The sequence below is a fragment of the Sycon ciliatum genome, chromosome 2, assembly GCF_964019385.1.
Source record: "Sycon ciliatum chromosome 2, ocSycCili1.1, whole genome shotgun sequence".
Lineage (NCBI taxonomy): Eukaryota > Metazoa > Porifera > Calcarea > Leucosolenida > Sycettidae > Sycon > Sycon ciliatum.
The window spans coordinates 29,995,455-30,005,249 of record NC_088644.1 but is presented as its reverse complement, the minus strand read 5'-3'; the positions used below and the strand labels follow the sequence as shown (position 1 = coordinate 30,005,249).

The 9,795-nt window shown below is 48.4% G+C and overlaps 2 protein-coding genes across 2 annotated transcripts; one reads left to right on the top strand and one right to left on the bottom strand.

Moving 5' to 3' along the window:
- The first annotated feature begins 1,984 nt into the window (after window positions 1-1,984).
- On the top strand, window positions 1,985-4,012 carry LOC135809625 (uncharacterized). The gene is made up of 2 exons (XM_065323011.1): window positions 1,985-2,457; window positions 2,886-4,012. The coding sequence occupies exons 1-2, from the start codon at window positions 2,306-2,308 to the stop codon at window positions 3,595-3,597; spliced, it is 864 nt and encodes a 287-aa protein (XP_065179083.1). The 5' UTR covers window positions 1,985-2,305; the 3' UTR covers window positions 3,598-4,012.
- A 2,466-nt stretch (window positions 4,013-6,478) lies between these two features.
- Window positions 6,479-9,361, bottom strand: LOC135809624 (collagen alpha-1(XXVII) chain-like). The gene is made up of 2 exons (XM_065323010.1): window positions 8,949-9,361; window positions 6,479-8,291 (listed from the first exon to the last, which is right to left on the bottom strand). The coding sequence occupies exons 1-2, from the start codon at window positions 9,331-9,333 to the stop codon at window positions 7,216-7,218; spliced, it is 1,461 nt and encodes a 486-aa protein (XP_065179082.1). The 5' UTR covers window positions 9,334-9,361; the 3' UTR covers window positions 6,479-7,215.
- Between the last annotated feature and the right edge of the window lie 434 nt (window positions 9,362-9,795).

The following is a 9,795-nucleotide window of genomic DNA, read 5'->3' as shown; positions in this document are numbered from 1 at the left end:
GTGCTCTGCAGAACGGGATGTCCGATGTGTCACTGAAGCGATCTGTGGCCAGTTAGGCGGCAAGAAACCTAACGCCTTGAGCGATGAGCGCGACAGCAATGCGCTACTGAGTTCGTCATACACATGTAGACGAGTGGTGTGCGTGACATCACGAGCGACAACCCTGGCGGGAACAGTTCCCAAGCTGGTCAATGGCTGACCGTTCACGGCGACAACATGGTCGGGGTCAGGTTCCAGATCAGCTACACTGCCACTAAGTCTGCGGAGATGACTAGCACCAATAGCATCAACATCCGAGCCAGTATCTGGCAACCACTCTAACGTGCACGACCGGTCGTTGTCGTCAAGACGTGTTGACAGCATCACTTTGTCACCAGCCTGCACTGCGTGAATGGTGAGGCATGCGATGGTCTTGCGGCACATTGCCGCGAAGTGGTCCCTGCCCTTGCACTTACGGCACTCTTTGCCCTTGGCAGGACACATTGACTTCGTGTGCTGGGATCGTCCGCACTGCGAGCACTTCGCCGGCTTGTCAGCTGCAGCAGATTTCGGCTTACTAACCAAAGCGGATTTGCTGCGTTGATACGATGACCTTGTTGCGGCATTCACGGATGCCGGTACCATGCCGTCACCGGTCTGCTGTGCGGCTTCTTCAGCCCTGCAGATCTTGGCCGCGGTTTCCAGGGTGAGGGACAGAGCTGCCAGGAGCTTATGGCGGTTGTCGTCGTGGGCTATGCCAACTACGATGCGGTCTCGCATCATGTCGTCCGTCACCTTGCGGAGGCTCTGGGGACAAGTACTGCATAGCTGAGGTGTACATGGTCTGCACAGCTCCATATCAGGGAAATCGCACTGTGCAAACAGCTCACGTCAGGCGAAATTACTGGTCAGTCGGCGACACGCATTTTTCACAAAAATTTGCGTTTCACCTGCTGGGATCCCGGGAGAGTATGCGTGTACTCGAGTCTCATCCTGAGCACGTTTTTTTCTTCTTTTTTTCAGCTCCAGTATAGCTGTATTTTTCATTGCAAAGCCGCCCTCGATTGTTGTGTTCGTTGTTCAAACGAAGTGGACATTCAATCATGAAGGCAGAGGACATAGGAGCCTGATTGGAGTTTCTCGTGGCATAGGCCGGCCACACAGAGACACTTTGGGATTTTCTGAATATAAAATACCGTACGCACGATGCTGAGATCAATTTGTGCGATATCAAATTGTTTGTGATCTACCACATCGAGCAGAACAGGATCCAAACACAAGCTTACCGACGGTTAGGCTACCGACCTGACTGGACAAATGATCCCTGGCTTCACCAGACGCCAGAAGTCGGACACCATGTCCTTTGCCGCGACGTCCATCTCCAAAAAGAACTCCATCTTCGTCGTGAAAAGGCTTGAAATACTCCATATTCAACCGAGATTCGCGGACTCGCGCTTTCTCGGATCGATTAATTTCCTATTGGAAAAGTTGCAGGGCAGCTTCCCGCCGCGCCACTGTTTCAACCAGGCGATGGATCCAAAGCATGCCTGGAACAAGCCATATCGAGGTTGCAAGCCACCCCTCTCAGCAAAAAATTCGAACTCGGAAATTTGAAATTTCAATGGTGGAAGATATACTATGAAGAGAATTTCAAAAAGTATGTTTCGCGGAGCGATCGCTCAACCAGTTACCTACGTCATTCAAACTTTGCAGGATGGTTCAGACGTACATGCTAGGCATCATGGGCATGGAAAAAATTAGTTAGTTGATGGAACCACAGGCGATGATGCCATACTAGCTGACACACAGAGTAACACACACAGCAGATTCGTGTGCACAGATACTAAATTAGTGGACGTCGTCATCTTCTTCCCGCTGATCTCGAATGTACTATGACGTGCTATTTCGCCTGAATGAGGGGCGCGCGCCCGGGCCCTCAGGCTCATCTCATTGCAGCAAAGAAGGAGTCAAATGACTCATTGCGCTGCTGCTTTCAAAACGCAATAGTCCTTTTGCGCATTACGTCATTGGGCACGCGTAACGGAAAAATTTGAACCTAATGGGTGTCGAGGAATCTTGGCCATTAGGCGATTGTATTACTTTAGATGGTTTTGCAGAATATTTTATGGCTATTTGGTTCTTTGGCTCTTGGCGAAGCCTTGTTTTGTAGATTTCGACACCTCTGTTGTCCTTTATTAGTGGCGAAGCTGTGTAGGCTATGAGCTGGAGCCGTGGAAGTCGCGATTTTTGACTGATTTGGAGCACCGATGGCTGTCCAAAGACACAATTGTACTTCTTGAACCAGTCGAGTGTCGTCGGTGGAAGAATGGAGGACCTGTACTCTTTAGTCGAAGCAGACGTTCCCGGTGCTTCTCTGAGTGGTCGTAAGCCAAGGGATCTGCACGTACCAGAGTTGAAAAGGTGGCTGGCGTGCCGTGGTGCGTCTCGTCGTGGAAAGCATGCGGAGCTTGTGAAAAGGCGAGTTTCTGATACATGTGCTGACATTTCGTGAGATTTATTTCGAAATACATATCGTAGCCCTTCGATCCATGGATATTCCTTGTGAATATTGATTATTATTGGCTGTTCGTAATACAAAATTTGAGAAAGCCATCGACGATGTTCGACTCTGGTGCTCTGCAGGGTACAGCAGTTATTTATTTTACTTGTCACTGTGGAGAACTGTGGAGAAGCTTTGTCATATTTCGTACTAAGGCAGTTTTATTGGACGGTATGAGATGATTATGAAGCAACTTGTCAGAGAAATTGAGCATTAGTATAATAATCAGGATAATAATTTTGTTTCCCGGCGACCTTTCGTTTGCTGTTATTAATCGAGCAACTCAGCCCTAAGACTTACTACGAATTGCATTTCTCTTTTCTTCATGTCTCTCTTGGTGTAACAGGGTTGAAGACTATGTCAAGGAAGGATTGGACAAGAAAATTATCGATCCAGACAATGGTTCCAATATGGAGCGCAAGCGGCGCCGACTTGAGCAGGATGGAGACTCAGGCAAGATACCAGCCGTAAATCTTGATAGTTCTGTTACCTTTCCAGAGTCGGGTTGGCAGTGCAGCTTGAAACAGCTCCCAACAGTCAGCTTTGCCTCGTTGTACAACCACTTTATCGAGAAGTCTGTACTGGTAGCAGCCAGGCAGTCCATGGACGTTGCTGTATCAACGTCTCCAGTTGATGCCGAGTCATCGTCTCGCGGAAGCGGCAGTCACAGTGACGTGTTCTCATCGTTCAAAGGTGTAGATAAGGGCTACAAGTTCTTCAAGGATGGCCATGTTCAGAAGATTGAACTTGTGACTCAAGAGAATTTTTCATTTGTTCGATGTAACGTGCTGCCATCTATGAGAAAAGATGCGATTTACAAGTGTAAGCTGTGCCTGCGTCCAGATGGCATGGTGAACCTTGCACTATGCACATGTACTGCTGGCTTGGGTGGTGTGTGCAACCATAACTTATTGCAGCCTTGCTCTATGCACTTGAGGAGTATGTGCGCATTGGGCTACGTGAGGAAGTTGACGATTCCCCAACGTCCCGGCTTTGCAGGTGGAACTGACCCAGGCCTAGGAACGTTGTTGCTCAGCCAATTGTCAACGTCAGGCTGACAAAGGCTGCATTTGGCTCCCAGCGTCAGTCTGAAAAGCGTTAACCCGTGTATAACCCCATCTCACCGAACAAGCGTCTCGTCAAGCCTTCAGAGTTGGCAAAGTTTCGTGATGACCTGGTTGCAGCCCACGATGATGCCATATATCCGGACAAACAATGGCCATGCTGCTGTGTCTGCGCTGTTCATATACTGTATATCATAATAATACATCACTCCGTATCTGTCTTTTCATGAAATGTTATCACGATAGTGTGACTCCACCGAATTATCTGCATGTATTTTTTTAGTACTAGTAAATGCTTGGCTAAAATTCCCAAGCTCAGCTGCAGCTGTGTATAGTAATACAACTGTCTGATGAGTGTTATTTTCAATCACGAAGTTCTGAGTATCGAAAAAGAAAGACTTGCTTGTGTCATTGCCTTGTGAGAATTGTATTTTTAGTACATATATACAGAAGTACCCATCGTAGCAAGTACCGGCACGACAGAGTAAACGTTCGTCAATAAGTTCAAATGTATATACATGTATCAGCCATAAGCTGTACTATTATGCAAACAAGTTGTGATAATAGTGTCCGGATGAAGTTTTTATGCCACCAACGAGCCCTGGAAATTAGTCAACATTGCGCACACGTAAATAAGCTGGTCTAGAATGTCAAACATAGTATTATCAACTTCCTTGCCAACGATCTCAAAGCACTTGATCCTCTGCATTTTCCTTTCTACATGAATCCGTACAGCAGCAATTTTCTTTGTACTTGCAAGATCTTGAGGGGTCATTTGGCGTCCTCCTTGGCGAAATGGGGGGATGTTCAGGCGGACCCCATGGCTAACAAGAAGATCTTGTATGTCAAAACCTTTGTCTGCCATAATGGAATCGCCATGCTCTAATAAACTGATTAGGCCGCTCTGTTCTGTGATGGCACGATCCGACACAGATCCTTCGAATACTTTCGAAACAAATGTCACATGGCCATGCGGTGCAATGCCGATAAGGCATTTTACCGTGTTGTGGTTCTTGTACGCCGACCACGTAGCACTCTGCCGCGCCAGCGATGATGGGATGTTAATGAAAAACTCTGTGCAGTCAATCACAACGCAAGTTGTTGCATACCACTGCTTGAATGCAGGTGGCATCAATTTGTCTATTCTTCTCCTTGAAAGACAAGATGGAAGTTGACGAAACTTATGGTACATTAAATTTACCCAGGTTGTGACAGTGCGCGAGACAGTGGATGGGTGGACTTTAAACCTGTCGGCAAGGTCAACTTCTTTCAGTCCAAGACGAAGACGGACGAGGACGAGAAAGAACTGCTCCATCAGCTCTAGCTTCGGTTTACTGCCTGGTTTGCTGCCGTGTTGCATCGCGTCATCAGGTGCCGTCCGTGAACCCATCCACGTCCGCACCACCTTGGCGGAATCGTGCAGAAAGTTGAAGCACGCCATGAACATAAGGAACGATGAAAATCCAGTGTAGAAAGACAATAATTTCTGGTTATTTTTTACTCTGTGGATAGAGAACACATGTCTCTCTGCATCATTTAACTTGGCTTCCATGTCCTCTGTGGCCAAGCAACGACTTTTGAGGACCTCGTTCTCACTCTTGAGCAAATCCACTTCTGCTCTCAGCATTTCAACACATTCACAGTGCTGGTGTTCAACTGGTACTACATATACGTCTGGGGAGTCATCTGAAGAAGGGACAACATCAGTGGCAGTTGCAAACTGGGTGATGACACTGGAGGCGCCTTGAGCTGATGGCTTTGCCTTCTTTGCCGAGGGCAGCGCGTGTCTTTCTGCTGGTGGCTTGCGCTTAGTCACTTCAGCCAAGTTCAGGGCGAAAATGGAAAATCGTAGGTACGGCAGTTGGCAGAAGCCTTCGGCGAGTCTGTTGTGACTTCTTCTGCTCGGACGGTCGCTTGTGTGCTCCTGCGTGATATACCTCATCCGCGAAGTGCCGAGAACACACTTTCGTGTGCTTCGTGATGGTGAAAGCGGCTCCTACATCCCTATGAATGTTGGCGATCCAACGCTTTCTCAGGTCTTTGTCTTCAGGAAAACTGTGGAATGCGACTGCGTCGTCTCCAGGTTTTCCGCTGTTGGAAACACACTGCGGGACACAGCAGTGATGAGGCATACTGTCGACAGGCTTGTACAGGATACAGATCCACGCAGAACTACAGCAAGCCGTCAAAATACGACCAACCTATCAAACAAAATCAAACCACTTCAGCTTCTTCTCCAACTCGAGTCATGTCAAGGACACCCATTAGGTTTGAAAATGACCGTTACGCGATGATGTCATCGTCTAACGCGCAAAAGGACTATTCGATCTACATTGTACAAAAGTTTTGTTTGTAGGAGGGGGTTCCGTTGGCGTCGGATGTACGCTTTTACTGCTATGATGATCTCCGGAGCATCGGCACTGCGGGAGATGACAATCACATCTTCGCGCATGAAACGACGAATGTCGGCATCGAACGCCTGGCGAAAGCGGACACCCGAGTCTTACGACTTTGGCTGGCGAGGTGCTGGCACACAGCATAATCTCTCCAAGCCTCCTCCCATGCCGTGAAATCGGCCATGGTTGCAGTGCTGAGCAACACCGGTCGCTCGACAGAAATCGGCTTCTGACTGTAGGATGTCGAAGTGCTGGGTGGTGCCTGGTTGTCGCGCGTTGCGTTTTCGACCAGTGTGGTGAGGCGAGTCTCGCGTGCCTCAGCCGCTTTCATCTGCTGCTGCATCAAGGCGAGCAGGGATACAATTTCAGCACTGATTGGGGAAATTCCAGGTTCCGCCATCACGACAATTCTACAAATTCTACAACTACAAGACACTTATGCTCCACGATCGATCGTTTGAAAATAAAAGGCTACAGAATTCACGGACAACTACAGGCTGTCAAATATTCCGTACTCAGGTTACTAGTAGTTCACTGCGCCATGTTAGGTTCGGTAGACAAGAGACAAGTAGTTTATTGGTTAGAATACCGGTATACGAAGTAGAAAAACTGACAAGATTCAATCTGTATTAAAAAAACGACAGAGAAGACCTTCAAAGATATGCGTGCATGCATACACAGTAGAGCTAAAGTTGTACGGCATTACGTCATAACATAACAATAACTATGCAGGGTATAAAATATATAGTAAGAAAATGAGGATGAGCATAAGGATTATAACCGGCGCTGAGTGTGAAAGGAACAAGGCAACAAAAGATGAATTTTTGGTCGCTATACATGGATGTCATGACCTCATGCCTGCAAAGATACAATTGCACAATCTGCAGGGAGTTACATATTACAGACAGAGGATAACAGCTACACCAGAGCGGGTGCACGGTTGTGTGGTAATGTGTGCGCTGCTATATGTTGTGCATGTGTGTCTGTGTCCGTGGACCTGCTTGCTAGTGCAGAGAGGGGGGGGGGGGGAGAGATGGGATATATATTAGTAGTTGGTCAAAAGGAGGTGAAATGCCCGTATAATAAAATACCAAACACCAGCTGTTGAAATTGATGCTTGGCAAAACATGAAACTACATGAGAGTCATAATAATGGTTAAAGAGATCTTGGGATATCAAAGGCTTACGCGATGTGAGAAGGCCAAGATGTGGAGTGTTATTTGAAGATGGAGGGATTACTACAAAAATTCCGACCATCCTGGACTTCCTGGTTGACCGCATCTACTATGAAGGCAAACGAGGTGAAGTCGCTCACCAGCATAAGAGGTATAAGGCGCGTGTTGTAGTCACCTATTGTGGTTCTGACGCTGTGTAGCTCCTGCAAGTTGACGTTGTTGCCGACTCCGACGGGAAACACCTCCACTCTCTTGTCGAACTTGAGGTCCTGGGCAACCTGTCGGGGCGGCTCACCTCTGTTACTTCTACCGTCCGTGATCAACAAGACTCTCCTCATCGTATTGTTGGACGCCGTCATGCCGGCTGATTCGGTGAAGATATTGTTGTAGCAGTACCGAAGGGCAGGACCAGTTGCAGTGAGGCCTCCAGTGTAGAACTGTTCCGCTGCTAAGACGGAGGCTTTAATGGCCTCCTTGTTAAGATGTCCCAGGCTTGAATGGTGGAAGTTGAAAACCTCATGCACTGCAGAGCCATACACGACCAATGCAAAGCGGTAGTTTGATGGTGCATTCTCCTGAGTGAAGTTGGTGCAGAGTGCTTCCAGGAGATCCCCTAGATTCTGTAACATGTCGTTGAAGGCCGATCGTCCTACACTGCCAGATGCATCGAGCACCAGCACGATTTCTCTCGTCACGTCTGGACCGGGAGTAGTGGGGCCACTGTGGAATGATTTCCATGTGACATCCGGTCGCCATGGCCGAAAATCTGAGGTGGGAGGGCAGCGACGGCTGGGTCTATATCCTCCTGGTGGGCCAGCCGGTCCTGACGGTCCTGCTTGTCCTGATGGTCCCGATGATCCGCTGGGTCCTCCCTTGGGTCCCGGCGATCCACGTCTAGGGGCACTACCTTTGGGGCCGGGTCGGCCGGGCGAAAGGTGTCGAGGATAGCATGGGTAAGTGGGCCGCCGGCCGGGAGGACCACTCTTACCAGACGGACCTGCCTGTCCTGGACCGGCACGACCACCTGGTCCCTGGACCTTCCTGGAGATCTCCTGACCTAGAGAACCACCGAGTGCAAACTGCAATGAGTTGATTTGCTCTTGTACTGATGGTGGACCTGTAGTTTAAACCAACACAATAGCACATCACAGTTAGGAAATTCTTTCTTCTAGTTTGCTTTAGCAACAGGAAGAGCACCGATCATCAACTCATTACAACAGAATGTGATGAAATGACATGATGATTACGCTTTTGTTGGCCTAAGTACGTTTTTGCAAAAAATCGGCTCTTTGCAGCTGCCAACACTCGATAGCATGAAAAACTGATAACACGTGGGTCAAACCTGAAACCGTATTGCTTCAAAAGCACTGGGCAGGCGGCATCAGAAGACCTCAAAGACAACCAATAGAGAGGTAAAGATGAACGTTATTTTCGACGTGAGTTGCAGGTCACTCGGGTTGTTTTTCGACGCGCGAGCCAAATAGCTGAAGGTTCGCGTCATGTCAGAAATAACGTTCATCTTAAGCTCTCTATTACCTGCTTGGTCACCTAGGTCAAGGAGCTTCCAGTGCGTGCATGTACACGTGACAACATATGTCACGTATGCATTTACTGCTTACAGGCATTGCGGTTAGCTTCGTTGAAATTTGCTCCATACAAAGGATTTCAATGTGAAAAGCATTTCAATAGAAGCATATGAGAAGATTGCTTGACCTGCATAGTTGTGGGGATACTAAGTTACTAGCAATTGAATAATTATGCTCCTAAAACTTACAGCGTAGCGATCTTTCCACCAGTAGCTCTTTGCAGTAGCTTTTGTCACCCCCGGAAAGAGTACGGCGTCTTTCCGCTTCGACTGCAGAGCCTGTTGGGCAGGATTTCTGGCCTGGCCGGGCAAAGCTGAGCTCCTGCCAGTCACCCCACTCACTATATGTACAGGGCGGCAGTGTTGTCGGGGCCTCTGTTGTAGGGGCCTCAGTTGTCGGGGCCTCTGTTGCCGGCTGGGAACAAAACTTGAGTATGGCTCGCAGAGCCGGTTGCTCACACAACTTGAGCAGTGAGGCAGGTACAGCTTGACTTTCTGGGATGAGCACTGCAAGCACCGCCATGACAAGCAACGAATGGCTGCACAGCTGCCGAAACTTCATCATTGTGACCATTTTCAGGGCCTTCGCCTGAGATCTGGCTCCAATGGACAGTGCTACCGCGACTTCTGAACTTGCGTAAACTGTCTGAAAAACTCCTGATCAACTTTGTTCTTCGGATCTCTGCACCGTTGACTTTTATACAGCTCACGCTGGCTGATAAAACCAGCAACCTCACTTTGATACCTGATGTACTGCAGTAGTGTGTAGTAGATCTACATTGAGAAGCAGCAAAATTCGCCAATGATGAACTCCCATCGAGCAATAACCCTTCACACGAATCTCTCAATGCCATTGAGTCAGCTGATCAGCAGGAACGACGCCTAGTTGATTGATGATACGGTTGGTGAATGAAAGATGTCTTGTTGCACAGGACTACTACTAGCGCCATTTGGAAATCTGCATGTTTGACCTTGCCACGCCATTCCTGGTACGTTACGAAACACCTCCCATGGGGCGCCGCCAGGCCGACATGCG

What these genes read in the sequence shown, in the direction of transcription:
- LOC135809625 (XM_065323011.1), top strand. Translation starts at nt 2,306, where the DNA reads ATGGAGGACCTGTACTCTTTAGTCGAAGCAGACGTTCCCGGTGCTTCT. An exon ending in CATGCGGAGCTTGTGAAAAG is followed by an intron (nt 2,458 to 2,885) that starts GCGAGTTTCTGA and finishes TTGGTGTAACAG; the next exon opens with GGTTGAAGACTATGTCAAGG.
- LOC135809624 (XM_065323010.1), bottom strand. Translation starts at nt 9,333, where the DNA reads ATGGTCACAATGATGAAGTTTCGGCAGCTGTGCAGCCATTCGTTGCTT. An exon ending in GGTGGAAAGATCGCTACGCT is followed by an intron (nt 8,292 to 8,948) that starts GTAAGTTTTAGG and finishes TTTAAACTACAG; the next exon opens with GTCCACCATCAGTACAAGAG.